Genomic DNA, 22406 nt, shown 5'->3' with positions numbered 1-22406 from the left:
TCGGGTCTCCAAAACCCTTAATACATTACAGCTTGAAAAAGAGTAGAAACAAAATAACTAGCTTGAGAACCAAACATTCACATATTTTGATTGTGAAAGATATATCAGTAGAATAGTCAGCACATATTCATTAAACAAAAAGTAAATATACGATTACTATCAAGTAACGATTGTATATCAAGCAATCGTTTCGAATTTCATAAGCGAATTGTAGGATTTATCAGTGTCACTGTACATCAATAATCATGTAATCCTAAACAATTATGATACACAATTATCACTCTAGATTTCTTGCGCGTGTGTCCATAAGAGATTTGGAATTAATTATGCTGTATTTAAACAGTAACAAAAGAAAATGAAAGTAAAAAAGTAGCTACAAATAATAAAATAAACATTACCCCGCCCAACGAATAAAGCTTTTCCGTAAGCTTCTTCGTCACGCGCTTGCGCAAAGTGCCATCTGTTGGGTCAACCGATTGAACTGGCGGCTTAAAATATATAACCGATTCGTGTTGGGCGCAATATGACGGCTATTTTAGACCCGAGAGCCTTTGCGTACAAGATCGAGCAGAATCGAGCAGAATTGATCAGTGCTCGACTTACGTGAGAGGGGGGGGACATCATACTTTGTTTTTACCTCTGCGCCTTATGCTTTAACAGTGGATTGGGTCTCGAGACGCATATATTGGATTGACGAAAAGAAAAACACGATCGAGGTGGCATGCTTGGAGAATCCCGACATCCGTACCGTGTTATTTTCCGACCTCCAACACCCTATCCAAATATCCGTTAATCCGCAGCAAGGCAAGCTATTCTGGTTGGGAGTCGGCAAAATTGAATGGTCTAACCTTGATGGGACCGAACGTCAGACATTGGTAGGTGACCGGTCGGTTATAAATATGGAGACTTCTGTGGCCACTGCAGAGCTCTGCTACTCAATGGAAGAGTTTACAAAAAAAGACAAGTTTCTCTGCGTTGAGTGCGTTGATACTTACAGCAAGCAGATCCGTTCGATGGCTCGAAGGCGATTAAACTTGACCGGGTACTATTTTGCCGTAACTGATGACCGGTTTTACGATATAAATTTCTTCGAGTAAGTAACGCTCGCTACAGACAACTGCTTGAAATATTAAATGTTATTTATATTTTTAAATTTCTAAAGCTACAAGATCGAAGTCAAAAATAGGTACGGTATGCCTCAACAACCCATCTCACTCGGCAGGACTTTGGTACCCAAGTGGATAATGGCCGTCACCGACAAGTGTCCCCTGTCATACAGCCCGTGCGCCATCAAAAATGGCGATTGTCCTCGGAACACAATCTGCCTCGTCAATCCTCGTGCACCATCGGGTAAAAGTTGTAATAAGCTTTTGAAATCTGCCGTGACTAAGCGTTGTTTTATGAAAATATTCTGTTACGGTGAAAAAAACATCATTCAACCTAAAATTCTCCCAGATTGATCATAAAATACGCAGTTTAAGTTATTCCAGGTTTTCACACCTACATTAGGGCACCGTAATGGAATTCCAAAGAAGAAATAATTTATGAGTCCTTAACATTCATAACTAAATAAGTTTCATCTACTTTAGATCTACCTATTGTTTTTTACTAATTTTTCATGCGGGTTGTTAATAATAAAAATGGCAATAATGTGAAACAATTCGCAATATTTAATCATGTTCTGTGTAGATGAGAAAGAATGGAAAGGATGTACAGTATTTGGGAACCCTTTGAAAATGTTTGTTTTTTAATAATTTGAAATTTTAATTCTGCTGTGGGGCACGTGGCACGGTTAGACAGCATCGGAAGGACGAGAAATATGGCGCAAAATCAGCATCAAAACGGGGAAGTCGATATTTGTACAAATACAGTAGAAGCTTTACCGTCCTCGATCATTTCGCCGTTAATAATTTCAATTCAAATATTGGACAAGAGCCTAGATGTATGCAATAATATTCTAACATTCACTTGTCAGAATGGAACGCCTGTAACGTATGCAATCTACCTACACGATAGGTTGGTAGAAAAGTACCGACGAAAATACAGCATTTTTCACCGTTTAGTATCAAGAATCCAGCAAGTTACTAACACGCGCCAGATTTCTACTAACGTTTCTCGCTCCATAATGGATACAATGTTTAACCTATTGCATGAGCACATTACTGTTTCACCAAGTCGCTTTCAATCATACACTACACCACAAAAGGCAGTTCATAAAGCCAAAAATACAATTTGATTTGCGATGTAACTGTTCCTCCAGCGGCTTAGCAATGGAAAAGAGTAATGTTGAAAACTAACGAAGAACTGGTCGTTTTACCATCACATCGAACCGGTTGAGGCGTATGATTAAAAGGATTTGGATGCTGAGCCCAAAATGATCGCCCCAAGTGTGGTGGAAATTTTGAGATTTTTTTGTCCCCCTAAACTCGTATCATCATGAACATGGAACTGTGCGTTAGTCAAGAACGCATAATCTGACCGACATATTGATTGACGCCTTTTTTTAAATTAATTATATCCAAAACCGGTACCTCTTGAATAGGTCACACCACTTCTCCTCGGACGAAGGCCAATTTCTTTTTAGGGATGTCATCAGAACGATTGGAACGCTCAACATAACTTACAAGTACTTGAAAGTTGAATAAGAAAATAGAAAAACGTAAACAATTGCTCATTGATCGATCAAAAATGGTAAGTTAAATTGAACGAAAAAACCTTTGGCCAATCGGTCAATCAAAATTAATCAATCAGTAGCGTTACGGAAACAACGAAACAGTGGTGTATGGAATCGTATTACCTAATTAATCGCTGAGGATGATTGCATTCGAGACGGTTCCGTTTCACTTAGGATCTCACCGGTTTGAATTTTTCCCGCCCCGGAATTCATCTGCTGTCCATCGTTTATGTCGTTATGGATGATGTTCGCCCTCACTCCTATTTCGCCCCTTTGTTACCCGTTGTTGAGTGAAAAATATCGAACAATTTTAACCACAAACAAATTCAAGAGAGAAAAAAGAGTTACAAACAAATTATTTGGAGAAAATGAAAGCACACCATCCAATGATGTTTATCTTGAAATTAGATCGATTTGATTTTCTTTTCCCTTCTCTGACTCACGGCAGACAGTTGCGACCGTCTCGGCGATAAATCGCGCCCGCAACGTGCCGGCCAGTTAGTCGGACGCCAGCGAGATGATGCAAATGATCACAACATGATGCACACGATCAGTAACAGATCGGATGGCGTCGATTTGACAAAAACAAAAGTCATCACTGCATCTTCGTACCGTGACGCAACGTCGGAAATACGAATCGCCATCATTAATTTCCATCGCCAGCGTCACCATTCACCAATGTTTCTGCAATTCAGCAAATAGCATATTTTATGATAGCCAGGTTTTGGTATTTGAAATTCGCAAATCCCCTCACAAACCGTTACAAGGCGTAAACAAAGCGTACAAATGCGTAGGACAGCTGAACGGACGCTTTCGTTCGACTTCCGAGTTGTTACCGGGTGCGCCATTGTGCAATCGGAAAGTGTGCGTTGGGCTAAGGGATGCGCACCTTTCATTTCACGCCTTTTGACACAAATTATATGTACATTCGAGGGCAGTAGAATTAGGTGCTGCGCGTTTGGTTGCAAGCAACAGTTTTCCGGTGATGAAAATGGTACGCACGTTCGACACGGCGTGGCAATTAGTTCACATTATTAAATTAATGTATGGAACACTCGCCCACTACTCGGTAACACACTGCAAGCGTTCGAATCGGTTAATGCATTCCTTGACATGTGATTTTTCCGGAAAAGTCCGGAAAAACACTACGCTCTCTTCAATATTTTTGTTTTATGAAAAGGGATGGTATTCCTAAATTTTATACGCTTAAACATATAGTTCTGCAGTCACATTTCCTTTTATACATCGCCATCAAAATTATCTTCCAAAGGTATAATCTGAAGTCGTTAATATTTGCAAACCTTCGTCAAAACTGAAAATATGTGAACTCAAAATGAGAAAAAGCTTCTTATTGAAGCCAAAAATATAAAAAATGAACTTATTAGTAAACTTATCAATGAAATTATGACCGATAACATGATAGAGCATGAATTAATGCTCCATATTTTAAGACAAATCAGGTCAAGAATTTTAAAATCAGTTCAACCAAACTTATTTGTTACTGCTGTCTACTTTATTACAAAATACTAATTCTATAATTTTGTTACTGTTTTGAGCTCCTTTATATGACTTTTTCAAAGGACCTCCATCGAAGAAACGGTATGATTTGCAGGGACTACAAAAACGCGGTCCAATAAGCAAAACAGTTCATAGTCGAACAAAAAGCAATAATTAAAACTTCATTTAGTTTACCCCTATGATGAACATGTTCTGCTTTATTACCCAACATTACCGGAGAGTTAGGAAACACGGATAATACTATTCAGTATTGCACTTTCGTACGTAAAACATCGATAGTTGCGTTTTCAATATGTTTCAAGGGAAAAGATTTCACCTAGAAATGGTTTCATTTTTGCAGAATTCGTTTCATTATTTCGCTTTCGATGATTTATTTTCCACAAGCTTGTTTTATTGTCCGATTTTTATTCATTGTTTTTAGACAATACTAAAATTCACCTCATTTAAAGATTAATAAAAATGTAAAGATTCTAACTCTTAGTTTTGTTAATGATAAAATTTCAAGAACAAAAAATTCTAAATTTAACATTATATTTGTTACCAAAATAAATGCTTATAGACACATCAATTTTTGAATTATCTTGCTGTCTCGAAGGAGAAGTAAAAAACCAAAACCAATAACTATACAAAACGGTCATAGAATCGTTTCAACACTACTCAAATTAGAATCCATTAGAGTAAATTAACCAGAGAATCTTACTGCACAAAAACACAATCGAACGAAATAATAATGCTATAAGCGTGGTTGTATCAAACACATATTAAAATGAAACGTGTTCGAACGGTATCGGATTAACATAAAGAAACAAGTTGGTAGAACTAGAGTTGCAAAACGCGAGAAAAATGAGAAAATGGTGCAAGTTGCAAAACGACGGGATAAAATCAAGCAATCAAACATTGCTTCAAAATTGTTTTGATCCAATTTAAGTGGCCCACCATTAACTGATCATGGCACGATAAGGTACGACTTTTGAACGCGGAAACGTGTAGGAATTACGATTTGGCCATGCGCGATGGCATCTGTGCAGAGAAGCATTTTTTTTACTTTTTGCAGTGACAGAGAGCATAATTATGCTATCAGGCCATATTTATAGACCCTAAAGACCTCTCAGTGTTACCTTTGGCAGCGGACGCCACGCGAGGTATTACGAAACTCATCATCAATCATCATCCTCGGCTTCGTCCGATAAGCTTAAGCCAGTGGAAGACAAGTTCGCGTTCGCATGCAAGTGTTACTTGTTTTGGTTTTTTGCTTCTAAATTGACGGTCATTGAAAAGCTTCCCATTTCTTCTTTATCCGAAACGCAAAAAAGATCTTGAATAAGATCTTCAAACACCGATGGTCATTGTGAGTGGCCAGCCCGTGCGCCGGCGAAGATGGACCACCACTCGACGGACGAACGTTATCGAACGAGCTGCTGGAAGTGTGATTTAACCTCGATTGCGCCGTTTGAAAGAATTGCCCTTCCGTTTGGGAAGAAGCGCGTTTCAAAAAATCAACGAAGCCTACCGAAGAAAGATCGCTCGCAAGCTCCTGGTGCGTTGCCGGCTGTGGGATGGGGCCATTTTCCACGTTAATTTTCCTCGCAGTCAGACCAACCCGGAGAAGTGCAGAGGCGTTGATGGAGATACGCACAAAACACCGAAGCGTGTCGGTTGCGCAATAGGAAGGCTCGGGCATCTGGGATAGGAGTTGGCTGGCCACAGCATGTAACGCATGCGCTTTTCTTTCCTCCTTTCCTCTCCACATCCCTCCGTTATCTTACGGGTCTTTATCCCTTCATGCATCCCAGCAGCGACCAACGTCATCCAAATCTCCGTTGTCCGGTATTGTATTTTCGTATTGCTACATGCAATCAGTTTTGGGGTTTTCCATTCCTAAACAGTAACCGAAGCGGGAAAAACAAAGGTCTCTGCATTCGGTAACCGATAAGAAAGAAGGAAGTGTTTGCCGTCTCGAAAGAAAGGAACCATTTTTCGGGCATCTAACAAAAACTGGAACGAATGGCCGGCCGGGTGAAATCATATACAAACGGTGTTGGATTTTGTAAAGCCATCACCGACGCAAAATAAAACTGATTCACCGAAAACGAAAGGCCATTCTGCTAAACGATAAGCCGAAAAACGAATCACTTCCCTCGGGCAGTTGCAAAAAGAAGCACAACACGAGCAAAACAAAACCCGCTCCTTCCGGACGTAGGCTACTTCAGGCGAAAGACCAAGCTTATCGCGCCACGATCGAGCACCTTCGCGCAAAACGTGGACGGGCAACACGTGGCCGGAACTGCTTCATGCCCGTCAAGGGATCTTCACTGAAGGGATCTTGACGCGAAGAAAGGGAAAAGCGCAAAACAAACAGATAAACAAACAAATAAACAAACGGACAAAAACCATGAACCACTACGTGTGAGTGTGTGTGTGAAAAACACCCTATGGAGTTGAATGTGGGGTGCAAAACAAAATATCACTCCATCAAGGCCCCCATGGCAAACGGGCCACCGGCTGTTAATCGGTTACTTCTTCGCGGATATCAATTTTGCAGCAACGCCTTTCCGTGCTTCGCTTCGATGAGTACATTTTTCTTCAGTGTGTTTATCTGTGTGTGTGTGCTGAGGGGAGGGAACGGGGTTTTTTGGGGCCCAGCTTCTTTCCGGCGTGGGTCACAGTACGCACAAGTACTGCTCGATTGAAATGCAACTCGGAAGATGTTAACATCGGGAAAACAGGTGGACAAACTCCTGCTCTCGAACTCTCTATTTCTCTCTCCCTCGCAGATTCATCCCGCCCGAAGACGATAAGTTTACGAAACATAACACCATGGGGTCGACGGTGGCTAAAATTATAAAAATTAACTAACTAACAGCGCAAAAAACCTGAAAAATTTTAATGAAGTCATGGTTTCATTGTTCGCTTCATTGTCATTGTTTCATCGGGTGTAAGTGTCTCTAGTTCCGGAGCAGCAACCTGAGAAATCGCATATTATTTGATGGTTTACACAAAATTCTAATGAAAAAAATCGATCTCCATCGAACAACAGCTAAGATTTTGTTTTATGCGCATACTACCTTGACGCCCCAGCAACGCCCGTTTAAGAAGGGATGGGGTAAAGAGTTATGTTTTGAAATTTTCTTTTGGGTTAAATTGATATGCTTGTTCTGAAGTTATGCTTTGACCCTTTCCCAGCAAAATTCCTTTGAAACACTTCCAAGAAGCATCGATCGAAATCTAATTCTGAACATAACGTTCTATTTTATAATGTTTAGTTATTTTTAGATGTCTTATTTAATAGTACCATTTAAAATGATCTAGTATTCATCGATTTCCCCGTATTGTATAAACCCTGTTGTATATCTTTTGATGAATACTCCCTGACCATATGTTTTTTTAAACAGAAGCGGAATTTTATTTGATTCACCGAAAGTTATGAAACAAGCATTTATAAAAACATCCAAAGGAAAGATTGACCCCACTTGATCGTACCATCATTACCAAAGTAAAACGACTGTCCTCCCTCGGTGTGATACTAGCCCATAGTGCCGTTTCCGATACTCAACCCCACAACCCCAGCTTTGACGAGAGTGAGAGTGAAAAAAGTTACCACCGTCCGAGCAGAAAGCATTTCCCGCGTCCTTTCGGCCAGCTCGAAGTGCCAAAGGGAAGCAGGAAATGGCTCGCGGAAAATGGCAGTGGATCAACACAACACCAGAGAGAATCGCGCAATTTCTCTCTCTCTCTCCCTCTCTCAACTGCACTCTCCGTCTCTCTGGCATCTCTTCGCGGAGTCCTACCAAAATGTCCAGCAGGTGGTGGTGGATGGTGTTTCTATAAAAAAGCACCCGATCCGGTTTGGAAGGCATCATTAGCGATCGGTCAGTTGTTTCGAGTTGATTTTCCTACCGTGGTACGGTGCAGTTTTTCACTGACGAGCGAACGAACGTGTGGTGTGCAGTTGCATTTTAAAGCGTGAGTGCAAGTGAAGTGCAGTGTTGAAGCTATCGAGTTTGAGCAAAAGTTTTCCCTTGAGCACCTATTTTCACACAGCTTTTTTGTGTATAAACAAAACATCGCTTTTTTCGAATTTGCTCAAACGTATACATAACACGTGCGCAAAAAAGTGCTTTGAAAGTGTCGAGCATATTCCGAAACATCCGGTGTAAGACGTAGTTCTTGGAAGAAATCATATTTTGGTACGTAGGAAAAATGAAAATGAATTGGATTTTTCAATTCAAAATCCGTCAAGCTTTCCTTTCCATGATCCTTGTTCTCCTGCAAATTATGGTGCCTTTACGTTTTTGATTAATTTTATATTTGAAATTTCAACACATAGTACCGATCGAAGAGATGCTTAGTCCCGCACAAGGACTCACAAAAAAATCTTGCTCATCGATCATTTGTCCACTTTTATTAATTCATAAGTGTTTGTGTTTTTATTTCCGGTGTTTGTTCTAAGTACTGACTGTTCTGTATTTGGTTTGTACGGCATCACAGTTCTATTATAACAGAACATTATCAATACAATTTTGGCAGTATCTCTCAACCGAACTTAAGGAAGTATTACAAGGATCAAGAAGATAAAAACACAAAAAAATACTTCGAGTATATCAACACAATATATTAGTATTTGAAGCTGTACCTTTAATACCTTGCATCTTGATATTTCCTTAATTATGTAATTTTGATGCTAAACTTTTTACAAACACATTATTCGAATCCTTTCGAAGATCTATAAAATAAACGATATAATGGAAGAAATGTATTGATTTTGTAAGCCTTTTACATTTTTGAAATTTATTGCATCAGTTCTTGAGATAAAATTCTAAGAGTTAAAAGAACAACATCAATATCATTCAAAACCCACTTTCAAATGAAGGTGTAACTTCCATCAACACTGTATTTCACTATAACTGATATATCACTAGAGAATTGCTTTTTCCCGTTTAACAAAATTCAATGGTTTGATTATGGATGCCATTTTATTTATTTTGAAAAATATAAGATTCATTTTGGACACATCTCTTCAGCTTTTTTAATCTAATCGAATTGGTTTCCTGTTAACAAACCAAGTTCCACTAAACATTGTGCTGTCTACTTATGTTCAAACAAAATCGAACCAAATTCGTCGCGTTTTTTATCGCTAATTAATCCAACCAACGCTGCATGCCAGAGAAAACACGTTTTCTTGCCCCGTGGATAAATTCACCGGCCAACGGTTTTATGCTGATCGTGCGGCATCAACGTCATGCATTGTTTTCCCTTTCGTTTCGGGGGGGTTTTGTAACGGACATCGAATTTTCGTCCCATACCTCGGATATCGATCGAACTGGCGCAGATGAATTGCGTGCCTTTCTGCCCGGTGTTACGCAATGAGCGTTGGTTTTTTTAAAGTTGTTGTTTCTTTCACCCGCTCCTCCGCAACGGAAACCACCGGAACAGGAATCAATCAAACGAAAAATCACGCCTTTCGCGGAGGAATTTGGCACTTGTGTTAGCTTCGACACACCTGAGAGGGTAAAAGGCTCGACTTGTAGAGCCGGCGGGTCGTAAAAGTGAAACAAAATTGCTCACTAATAACGGGGTGAGATTTTTGCCGGCCTCGTTTGGGCTGAAGGAAGAAGCAAAAGCAAATGGTCAATTCGTTTGCCCCGCCGACCCTACCCTCTCGTTAATTCGTTAGTGCCAAATTGCATCCTTACATTTTGCAACCCCTCTTCTAAGATGAACACAAGGGGAAAGGCAAAAGTCGTGTAGTAAATCACTCAACTCAAAAAATAGTAAAAGAAAAATAATTCACATTGCTAATACATTGTGAATTTGGTTAAGCCCATCAGTGAAAAATTGTGCATTAAAGCATACAAATGCCTTTCTTAGGAAAAACAAAACGAATGGAAGCATGGGATTATCCCATTTGCTACAAAGACTACACACAAAGCGCTAAATCATCGTTCAATCCACTTTACAGCTCTCAAAGCTCGTTTGAGCTTAGCTTTCACACTTCTGAAGATGTATCATGGTGTCATAAATGCAAATTCTTTAGACCTCGGACATTTTAAAATCCGTAACAAGTCAATACTCATAAAGCGGAGAGAATCGCAGAAGCGATCAGTGATTGATTTAAACCGCGGATTACGACGATTCGCTTCATGTCAGCTGTCGTCAGCTTTTCATCTGTAGTATTTTTTTCCCTTCAGTTTGGTTTGTTTTGGTTTCCTCTTTTCCATTCATTTATGTTTTATATTGACCAATCGACCTCGTTCCCGGACTCCAGACAGTTCGATTTATTACACATTGTAGGTAATACTAGGGATCAGTTATTACGACACAAATCTTTGTCTTACATTTACTTGCAAACAACTATTTTGAAACATTTTTTTCGATTCTCTTCAGACTGCATCACTTGATCATGCGCTTTCAACGTTACAAGCACCCATTTTAAACGCTTTGCATTGTTACTGGAAAACAAAATAACACCTTCGATTATGTGGACGATTAGTTTTAGTTCCGTAAGTGGCGTTAGCTCCCACTTTTCCGCCCCATTGTGCAGCGTTCAAAACATCATCAGCCCAACGTCTTCTGGACGGAAGCATCATGTCGGATTAGCGAAGGGGCTCCGAAGGGTCTCTCCTGCTTTTCTGGTCTCATGACCATCGTCTTCTCCTTTCTTCACTTACGTTCCACCGACGTTCCGCAGCATACCGAATGATCATTTATTAATTTACGATCGTTACGCGCTCTCCCCTCGATCCATCCGCATAAACATAGCGCAAACACTCCACGTGCAACCGCCAAAAAAAAAATAACCCGCCCCACCTCGCCCTTGCGGTCGCGGATGGGATGGCGAAGGCGAAGAGGAAAAAGCCAACAAAACAAATCGAACACACTGGTTACTTCCGTTACCGCAAGCGGCCGTTGGGATGATGATTTTTTCCGTACGGGTTTTCACTCCACCGTCCACCTTCAATATCTGCTTCCTTCTGGCTGGTGGAGCCAGGGCTCGGCTCGGTTCGATTTGTTTATTTTTAGCACCTCTTGCTAGACGAAGAAATACCGAAAACCAAAAAAGCCACACACGGTCGAGAAAGTCGCTGGCCATAACATTTCCTCGCGCACTTTGTGTCTCACGATGCGGTTAAAAGCTAATTGCAATTAGACGGTTTGAAGCAAACTGTTTTTAAGGAAAAAAGTACTTTAAGTAAGCTAGCACCCTCTTGCTCGTGGCATTATCGAATTAAGTAACAGTGCATGCAACAAAACTAGCAATTTTCCTATAATCAACATCAAATCAAAGGAAGTAAATGCAGATGATTCGATTATAGGTACCACATTAATGCCATCTACTATGGCGATTCAATTTCAAAACAAATTTGGAAGAAAATGTTAAATCGCAATTGTGAGAATCAACATTGTAATTTGATAATGTTAGGCAACTGAATGGTAGAACATCCGGCAGTACTAACTTCAAAGAAGAAGAAAAAAATGTTTTGCAACCTCGCAAAGAATTATTTTGTACGAGTTCTTAACATGTTAAATATTTTTGGATGCTTGTCCGCCTTCAAATGCTGGATACAAACTCCTTTTTAACTAGCTTATCTGCATACATAGTAATGACATTTTAAACTTATAATTCAAAGAAGTAATGCATTCATAATAGCCCTATTAAAACAGGCAGTTAACGGATCTTGCCATCGGTGTAACACGGAGAAGCTGGGCCGGACACACGACACGGACAAGACGACAAGCCCGACACCCTCGAAAACCCTCCCCCAAGCATGTTCGAAAACTAACGAATTTGAAAGTGCCGTTGAAGTGTGTTCAAATAAATCCGCCTCATTGCAAACGTTGCGCAACCGACGGAGCTGTCGAAAGAAGAAGAAAATACACGAACTGTCCACCGATAATCTTCCCTCCGGTTGGGATAGAAAATGCACCCAGCACGTGCGCCTCCGAGAAGGACAAACTTACGTTTTACATTTGGGGCCGGTTTTTGCATGACTTTTTCACGATCAAATCGCGCAATCGTAATCGCAAACGCGTTTTTTTGCTTCTTTCGCTTCCAGTTGTTGTGGTTGGCATGGTTACGTTTTGCACGTTTTCTTACCATCGTTTCCCATCTCGTTTTCTACTGCATGTGCTCCATAAGCGTGTATTGATAACCTCACTTTCCCGTTTGTAGACTTTCAGTTTCACTGTCACTGTCGTGTGCCGAAGCTTAGGATGAAGCCCGTTACCATCGCAACCATCGTCGGACTGCTGCTGTGCTTTGGTAAGGATTGCGCGCACTCGCATGGTTGAGCGTATCTCTAATAACACTGGTTTTTCCTTTACTTCTCCCTATCTCTCCCTTTCTTTCGCAATAGACGGCATTGTGGCGCGTTCGAGCGGTGCAGACCGGAAGAAGTCGTACGACGAGTACGACTACGACTCGAACACCTCCAGCGGTGGGGGCGGCGGCGGTAGCTACGGCAGCAGCATCGGCAGCTACTCGCCCAAGTCGGGCTACAGCGCTGGAAGTGGGCTGCGTTCGATCGCCCAGGGGTCCGCGGATCAGGCGAACTCGGCCGTCGCCAATCAGCACGCGGCGGCCAAGCAGGCTGCGTACGTGGCGCAGAACACGCTGGCTCAGGCAGCTTCGCAGGCGGCCGCTACCGCCCAGGCCGCCCTCGCCGGGAAGCACGTGCTGCTGCAGGGTCTGGAGCAGCAGAGCCTCGAGGCCCACCAGGCACTGGACGCGGAGATCCAGCAGCTGCAGCAGGCCAAGCGGTCGGCCAAGGCGGCCCAGCACGCAGCCCAACAGGCACTCAACCACGTGCAGGTGCTGACCAGTGCCCTGAACAACGCGCAGGTGGCGGCCGAGCACGCCCAGCAGAGTGCGTCCGAGGCGGCGGCTGAGTTGGCCTCCCAGACGCAGATGGTCGGTTCGGCGAAGCAGCGAGTTGAGGCGCTCGAGGAGCAGCTGAATTCGGCCCGCGTCGACTTTGAGGCGACGCAGGAGGCGGCTCACAAGGCGGCTGCTTCGGCGCAGGAGGCTCAGAACAACGCGGCCGAGGCGGCGGCTCATGCGGCCATCCCGTTGGTGCACGTCTCGCAGTCGTCGCTCGGGGACTCACACTCGCACGGGCACTCGCTGCAGGCCAAGATCGGCAAGGCCAGCGGAGGGCAGCACGCGTCGTCGGAGGACGAGATCAACAGCGGCGAGATTGAGGTCGCCGCCAACCACAACTACGGCGAGTTCGTCCCTTCGAAGCAGACGTTCAGCTTCGCTGGCTACTAAACCCGCCGCGGCCACACCGACACCATTGACTTCTATGTTTTAATAGAGACTCCAGGAACCTCGAACCTCACACTAACTCATCCTCTGCCAACTCGAACCCGTCCAAATCAAGATCACTGCCAGCATCGCTAGCCCAATCTCTAGTTCATCTAATGAAATCATGAAAGTGAAATTCTGCAACCCATACCAAGCGAGGGACGGCTTATCGGAACCGGATAGTGGAACGGATCTACGCCAATACTCCCGTGCGGTCAGGTTTGCAATTTGCGTCACTTCACGCGTGGAGTTGCAGCGCTAGTTCCGCGGAAACCCGGAAGCCAATTCCAACTCGCCTTCCATTGGCTTCATTCCTTTTCCTTTGCTTCGTACGCAAAAAAGCCGGTTTGCGTGTGATCGTCGTAACCGGATCGTCACGAACATCTGTAAGTCCCCCAATACGCTGATGTTCGACACTGAGGTATATCTTTCAATTCCAAGCGAGCGGTTCGACTTGGTACAGCATGTAATAATTCATTCAAACAAATGGACGAAACGAAACAATCGATGCATAAAAATGACCACTTCATCTCAAAGTTTCCTAAAAACTAACATCCCCACACCATTATCGCCGCACGCGCGCAAGTTTTATTTATTTATATATATATAATATGTTTTTAAACGAAAACCCCATCTCGACCTACCGGAGAAACCCGTGCAAGAGAGGGAGCGGTTTTGAGTGGCCTGTTTTTGGCGACCGGAAAATGGATAACAGTGAGCTGTTGTGTTTAAGTGTTATTAGTTTAATAAGCGGTTTTTCATGACGATAAAAATAAAATCGTGTCAACAGGTCTAAAACATATACCAATACGTTTGAGAGATCGCGAAAGAAAACAAAAGTATCAGCTGTCTATTAAATAAGGTAAGTGAGGTTCTTTAACAAGTTTTTAAGTTTTTTGTTTCAGATTATCTAAGAAATATTGTACATTGCAGATTGCAGAAGCATTCCAATCGTTTCTTTTCTAGCTTTGCGTTTCAACTTCCTTCAAAAATGGTTGTTTTAAAGAAGTATGGATTTTAATTAAAAGAGTTGACTATCATTTCAAATAATTCACCTGGAAATGTGAGTATGAGTCCATATTGCAATGAGGAAGTATTCAATAAACATTAGTTTAAACCTAGTATTATCATTTTGCACTGTTTACTTTTTCTTTTCTTTCCAGGAGGAATCTACCGATTCCCCGATTGAGTCAGGCAAACAATCCCAGCAGATAAGTGCAAGCAATGTCAACTGGTACCATTTTTGTATTTTCTTGTATTTTCTAATTCCCGTTATAGTTTGTGCAACGATGAAGTGCATTAGGGTCGGTTTGGAACAGAGAGTAACCAACATATTTTTTGTGTTTAATGTTTGACTAGTTCCAATATTAGCTTAGGTGTAGTGGTTGAAACACGCGTAAAAATACGTAAATTTAATTTCAATGACCCCAGTTGGTGTTGAGATAGGGGAAGAACACTGGCTCATAGGATGTGGATTACGATCAGTAAATAGTCAAATACTATGCTAAGCGAAAATATGAATTAAATTTAATTAATCAAATACAAAAAAAACCAAATAAATCCGCGTAGGTACGGTTGATCCGACCAAAGGGCGAGTTAAACTCAAGACACACTGTTGAAATGAATGAAAGAAACACAAATGAACACACTCTTTCATTGGAATTTTTTTTCTTCTCGCATGAAATCGGGTAAATCAACTAGCTTTTGCTAAGTCCGTTACAAGTCTTAGAACGAATGTAAATTCATCTACATAGGAAATGGCATAAGAAGAATCTAAAATAATACTTTAGTTTAAAGCCGCTTTGATAAATTTCCAATTTGTAATTGGATTTCGGTCAAGATGTCGATCTCCAATCATTTTGAAGATTCATCAACAATATGCTATGATGATATTTCACATATCCTTTTTCACTATTTCCATGTTGTTGTAAGGGTAACTTTAAAAATTCATCATATTCACTCAAGTGACGAGAGGACTGACTATCCACGTACAACAGGGAAACAAGTCTCGTAAGCCCTTAACGGGCAGTCATGACCAAGAGGTCGTTACGCCAAGAAGATGAAGAAGAAGAAGAATTCACTAAAGTAATCCAAACATGTTAAACAATTTCTTTTTCTATTCGGCGACGTAATAATTGTATATCGGAAATTGTACTCTTTTAATACTTGACTTCAATAATATTCATGCTTTTCTTCTTCTTATGATAAATTCAAATGTATTCAATTAGCATCACATTTTTTACGGATTTTATACAAAGTGTGAACTTTTGATTAAATACGTGTTTTTAATTTTTGAAACCTTTGGTAAAATCCCAAATGACTCGAATCGCATGCATATACATTTCGAAATTGATCGGCAGTAGTAGAATGGAAATGGAGATGAGAATATATAGAGGATGAAAAAAGGAAAAATGTGTGAAGAAGCTGAGAAAGGAGAAAAATACATGGCGTAGCGAACGATTCCTCCGCAGACTTTACCAGTAGAAGCCGTCGAACCACCTGTGTCGAGGGACGAAAGAAGAGCGATATGAACGTGCCAGGAAGATCGAAATGAATTGGCGGGTGCAGAGACATACGTGTGATTTCGAATGTCTCATAGATCCCACCGTGCTGGCACCCCAAACGTTCGGTCGGAATTTGACGGCACATAGTTTCTTGATCAGCGCACTGGCAATTCGGGTGGTGTATCCAGGAAACTTGATCACATCGATCACGATTAGGATGATATTGTACGTGCGTATCGGATCGGCTTCGTTGAACGATGGAGCAACCAGTAGTCGACACTGGTGCCATGGCTCCGATTGAGAATAATTTCCGACTCGACATACTCCGGCGTCCTTTTTAGCATATAGATGAAAAGCTTACCCGATTGCAGTTTCTTGGCGAACCCAAAGTCAACCTGCTGCACAACCTGGAGAATTTTTGGGCCCTTGGTCCTGCCCCGGCTGGACATACTCGACCCGCCTTAACCCGTCGGGCGTCGAAATGCACCTCATCGGACAGCTTCACTTCCCGGAACATTACGTAGATGGCGTGGGGCGTGAAGAATTCCAAAAGATGAGTCAATTCAGCCTTCGGCCTGTCGTTGGCCTTGCTACTTACTTCTTCCGCTCACTGACTCCTTCATCGTTGTTAGGGTATCGGAGGTCGTCCAGGCCAGTCATAACAAGTTAAAATACAAACGTTACGAATCCAACTACTATCAACAGTTGTTTGCTTACATCATACTAGAATCTGCAGGCACCACATGCACCGAAATGCAGAATGGTTTATGTGATGGTAATTTCAAAAGCTAAAGATTCCCGTTTACCGTTTTGCTGAAATCAAAAATGACCTTAATGATTCTGGATTTGTATGATAGTGTGATATATGCAGTGGCATTTAACAGTCAGTGATGAGTTCAGTTAAATTGATTGAAAATATAAAACGGTATTGAACGGTATATTATTTCTAAATCAAGATTTTTATTTTATTTGCTTGATGCTTTAGTCTCAAAAAGGTGGACAATTTTGAGTACATTTGCAGATCTTGCCTGATGCGGCGCGTGGATTTAGAAGGCAGAGGGTGTTCGCCGGGCAATCACCGTTGTTGATGGCGCACGGACTGTAGAACACCGGGCATACATCGGTTATCGCAATTAATGAATCTATCCTCTCACTTCCATTCGACATCAAAGGTTTTTGACGCACACCGTTATGGCTAATACTTTCGATGACACTATGAAATGGTAAGAAATCATGAAAATAGATCGTATAACAATAAAGAATCAGAATAATACTAACTTGTGGCTTCCCGCCCAGTAGATCATTTCATCCGTCACGGCCAACCGAGAAGTTTCAGTAAGATTGCTGACGATTGTGAGGCTATGCATGCTGAGAGTATCTATGCACTCAATTCTGGAACTGGTAATGTAGCAGAGTTCTCCAGTGGCCACGGAAACCTTAATATCACCGTACCAGTTTTCTGAACTAACTAATCTACTTGCTTCGGATCCATCGAGGTATTGTGTTACAATCTTACTTTTATAATTTTTGTACAGCTTACCCAGCAGCGGGTCAATGATGATGTCATTATTGAGAGAGTAAAAGGACAACGTCGACCGCAAGTCCGGATTTTCCAAGCTGGCAACCTCAAGGGTGAGCTTACCTCCGTCAACCCAATAAAGGCGGCGCGAGATCCAGTCCACTGCAACATACGATGGATAATTCAGATCTTTCGAGAGGAAAATCTTCTTATCCGTCCCATCGTACTTGGCGCTGAAAATCGAATCAGTTTTATGATCAGACCAGTAAAGACGGCCCTCAACACAATCATAATCCATGTTATGATCGATGTTAAATCCATCTCCAACATTGAAAGGTGGGTCACCATTCATCGGAACTCGAACCAGTGTACCGTTTTGTGAAGTAAGCAAGAAACTATGGTCAAAAAGACTTGCAGCGTTGCACTCAGTGTCTTTTTTAATCGTACCCTCCTTGCAAGGTTCTAGTGTTTTCAACCACTTTGTTGTGTTTGTGTAGCGCAGAATCCATCTGTGGTATTTAGTAACATCTGTAAATACCGTGGGTTTCGAACTATCGCATGGAGGATTGGAATCGAGTCTCAATGCACTGAATGACACAATTCCTCGCAGGAACCATGTGCCATTTATGTTAAAGTATATGCCCCCTCCAACATCTTTGTTACAAACTTGTTTATCTTTACTTCCACGCGCGCAGTACATCTGAGTTGTTAAGCGGTTTCCGTACGTTGCATTGCCGTATTCAAAGCATGTTTTCGTATCAATTACGTTTAAGTTGACCTCTCGAACTTTACCAGATGGCTCACCTTCTTCGTCCAAACGGAATCCAATTACGATTCCGTTCATACCAACAAGTTCATTTTGTCCACTGGTTGCATTCCAAATATATGCAGGGCGAACGTAGTTAGTAATATTCATATCAGTGGATAACTTCAGAATTGCTATATCGTTTGCAAAATTCGAATAGTTATATTGTGGATGGATTATAATTTGAGCCACATCCAACACTTGGGTAGCGTCAGTGATTCCATCCACATAATCACTTCCAACGGAAACGGATAACTGATTTTCAAGTAAAACGCGATAACCCTCAGCAGTATTATGATAAAAACAATTAGCAGCTGAAAATAAAACCAGAAATAAATATAATACTTGGTTATATCTGCAGAGCATAAAATAGTTACCAGTAAGTACAGTGTTCATGTTAATGATGGATCCTCCACACAAATATCCAGTATTCTTTATCAGCGTACTGTATATTACGACATGCCATGGCCATTTCCTTTGTTTTCTTTCGCCGCGACTAATCGGTTTAACAGGTTTGGATTTTATAATTGTTGATGGATCCGTTTGGTCATAGAGTTTGAAAATGCTTTTGCAGATTTTTCCCGATTGGACACGTGGATTGTGAAGACAGATTGTGTTTTCCGGGCAGCCACCATTGTTCTTGGCGCACGGACTGTAGAATACCGGACAAACATCGGTCAACACGATTAAACGTGTATCATACGTAACGTTGGGAATTAATAATGGTTTTTGATGCACCCCTTGCCGGTTAATGCTTTCTATCGTTTCACTATGAAATAAAAAGAAGATTGTAAGGAAGTATGTTCAAACTCAAACCAGAATAATACTAACCTGGCGTATCTCCACCAATAGATTATATAATCAGTTGAGGCTAATTCAAAAGTGTAGGTGCCATTGCTGACAATCGTCCGAGTCTGCCTACTGCGAGTATCGATACAATCGATCGCTTCTGTGTTTCCGTTTATATAACATAGTTCTGCAGTGGCCATAGAAACTGTTATACCAACGATTCTTGAATTTTCTAACAACAGCTCTGGTTCTGATCCATCGAGATTGGTCCGTCCAATCCCGCGATATGCAACCGATGTGTATAGTTTACCTTGAAGGGGATCAACAGCGATTATACTATCACTATCAACATTGATCATCACCGTTGTCCGCAAGTCTCGATTGTCCAAGCTAGCAACTTCAACAGTTTCCTTGTCACGATCAACCCAATATAGACGACGAGAGATCCAGTCCACTGCAATACCTGCTGCGTTGATTCCCTCCGTGAGGAATGTTTCCTTGACCATCTGATCGTACTTTGCACTGAAAATCGTCCCACTTTCAGTCCAGTAAAATCGACCATCAACACAATTTTTATCTATACTGTGTATTCCACTTAGGACCAAGACTTCATGATCGTTGAACGCTTGGTCACCTTTCACGGAAAAACGCCTCAAGCTCACGTTTTCTAAACTCAATACCGACGACAGGAAACCAGAGTCAAAACGGTTCGAGGCGTTGCATTCAGTGTCTATTTCAATCGCACCACCCTTGCATGGCTTTAGTTCCTTTAGCCACTTTTTCGTGTTAGTGTAGCGCAAAATCCAGTTGCGATACTTGGCAACATCTGTAAATACCGTCGGTTTGGAACTGTCGCATAGACTGATATTTTCCTCGGTATTTCCAGTATTTTGCTCCTCGTGTGAACTATGCATCACGATCGGCCTCGTTGGGCTGAATGACACTAGTCCTCGCAAGTACCACGTGTCACTGAGGTTAAAAAACATTCCACCTCCGCTATCTCCGTTGCAAGCACTGACATTGTCTTTTCCACCAGCACAGTACATTTTTGTCGTTAAGTAGTTTCCGTACGTTTCATTATCATATGCAAGACATGTTTTTGTGTCCAACACCGGTATCATTGCCTGTAGAAGAGTATCTGATTCTTCATCATCTTCGTTTAAACCGAATCCAATCACGGTTCCTTGTGATCCGAAAATTTGATTTTCATCAATATCCGCATTCCAAATAGTTACCGGTCGTACGAACTTTGTAATGTTTATATCAGATGTTAACTTTAGAATTGCAATATCGTTTGCGAGGGTCGAGTAGTTATATAGTGGATGGCTAATGATTCTCGCCAAATTCAACGCTTGCATGTCTTTAGTTGTTGCATCTCTATATTTACGGCCACCGAACACACTTATATCATTTTCACGTATAACACTGTCACCATTAACAACACAATGAGCAGCTGAAACATAAAAATCAATAATTATAAGATGATAAATTGGTATGTTCCAGAAAGTGTGAAAAATATGATTACCAGTGAGGATTGTGTTGTTGTTAACGAAAGTTCCCCCACAAAGGCCAGGTTCCATGAGGAGCGTGGCATGCCATGGCCATTTCCCTGGTTGGGCTTCGACGCCGTTATGAATGAGCAGGACAATTTCGCCATGAAGTTGAGAAACACAAGCACACAGTGACAGGAACGCCAGTAAAAATTGGTGTACAGAAACAGCCGTGATTCGTAATTCCCAATTTCTGCACGATGGTATTTTAAAAAGTGACATTTTGTTCTAATGTCCACACTCTTCACTAGCACCAAGCACAGATCTAAACAAGTGGAAGTCAAACACACGACTAAATGCAGCCTAGACGTTAAAAGTTTGAGGAGCTCACCACCCTTACCAGCTTGCGATATGAAGCGGAAAGCCTATTTGGTAAAACTAGTTTTACGAGGCGACTGATTCCTTCTTTTCATGTATTTCCTTCTATCGTGTTTATGGCGCTTAAAATATTTTGCGCACCCAAAAATTTTCGTTTAATCTAAAAGCGGATAGATATGTGGTGCAAAGTCACCCTGCAATTAATTATACCATAGTTTATAGGGTATAGTAAGAATCAATGTATTGCTTAAGACATTCTCAGTACAGAATATGTTATAAATTCTTCAGCACGAGCTGCAAGCGATCTATTTTACCGCGACGCCTCGAGCACGAAAACAGAAAACGAAACAACGAACTCATACAAAACATGGCGATCCTGTCAGGAGATCTTCTTACCGCTGGGAAAAGAACCGACCGCCGATATCGCTACAATCGTGGTCTAAATCCGTCACAACCGAAAAAGTGCACAACGTTACCGCAAGACGACATCGCTACCATGGAGGCCGTACTACATCGAAACCGAAAAGTGAAACACGTTACCGCTGAAGAATAGCGCTTCCATCAAGGTTGTAATGCATTGAACTCACAACCGCTAGAGAACATCGCTACCATCGAGGCCGCAGCACATCGAAGCCGGAAATTGAAATACGCTACCGCTGGAAAATATCGCTACCATCGAGGCTGTAGTGCATTGAACCCGAATAGTGCAATACGCTACCGCTGGAGAATATCGCGGTGGCGCGGTTCATTTCAGAGTTTCGTTCTGAACTAGAAAAGCTCGCGTCAAAACTAGCTGCAGCCCATGTGTCAGTCGATAGGTTTCCAACGGAAGCAGCCGCTACGAAGATAGTCGAACCAATCGCAGTCCGTGCATTTATGAATGGCTTAAAAAATCCTCTCTCTGAATAAAGAAATTTTCGATGCTTTAGAATGTGAGGCAACCGAAGCAAACGACGATGCAACCTTTTGGAGTCACACATTTAGTCTAAACCATAACGCAAATAGACTCGGAAATAAACCAAATCGAGGCTAGCACTGCAACATACAGTCGAATCATCCACGAAACCGAGGAGCATCAAATCGCGGAAGAAACTTTTACCAAACTCGACCACATACGTCATATCCAAACCCGTCGCGTCGTCCTTTCAGATCAAGACCATACATTAATTCTTACAACTTCTGATCTTACCAGCAGGGAGCCCAACCTAGAAATAACATAAATTATGAAACTAATTTGGCCACTAGCAATCATGCAACAAACTTGGGCGCTTGCAATAACGCAGGAACGCCCGAGTTAGGAGTACAGCAAACAAAAGAACCATAAGTAACAGGATTGACAATTTTTTTCGATTCGATTCGTTTCCGAGATCATTGCTTTAGTAGCAGTTAGATCGATATTATTCACTAAATGCATCACCGGAAAAA

At 41.7% G+C, this 22406-nt stretch overlaps 1 protein-coding gene and 1 pseudogene across 1 annotated transcript; one reads left to right on the top strand and one right to left on the bottom strand.

Moving 5' to 3' along the window:
• Positions 1-12403: 12403 nt before the first annotated feature.
• LOC131258906 (ankyrin repeat and KH domain-containing protein mask-like) lies at positions 12404-13460 on the top strand. The gene is made up of 2 exons (XM_058260300.1): positions 12404-12452; positions 12538-13460. Exons 1-2 carry the CDS (start codon positions 12404-12406, stop codon positions 13458-13460), a joined length of 972 nt encoding a protein of 323 aa, XP_058116283.1.
• Positions 13461-14914: 1454 nt separating this feature from the next.
• On the bottom strand, positions 14915-16517 carry LOC131260712 (cGMP-dependent protein kinase, isozyme 2 forms cD5/T2-like; annotated as a pseudogene).
• Positions 16518-22406: the final 5889 nt, after the last annotated feature.

Source organism: Anopheles coustani, chromosome 3 (assembly GCF_943734705.1).
Source record: "Anopheles coustani chromosome 3, idAnoCousDA_361_x.2, whole genome shotgun sequence".
NCBI classification, from domain to species: domain Eukaryota; kingdom Metazoa; phylum Arthropoda; class Insecta; order Diptera; family Culicidae; genus Anopheles; species Anopheles coustani.
Note: the sequence above shows the minus strand (reverse complement) of the source record. Positions and strands in the feature narration are given on the sequence as shown.

What these genes read in the sequence shown, in the direction of transcription:
- LOC131258906 (XM_058260300.1), top strand. Translation starts at nt 12,404, where the DNA reads ATGAAGCCCGTTACCATCGCAACCATCGTCGGACTGCTGCTGTGCTTT. An exon ending in CGGACTGCTGCTGTGCTTTG is followed by an intron (nt 12,453 to 12,537) that starts GTAAGGATTGCG and finishes TCTCCCTTTCTT; the next exon opens with TCGCAATAGACGGCATTGTG.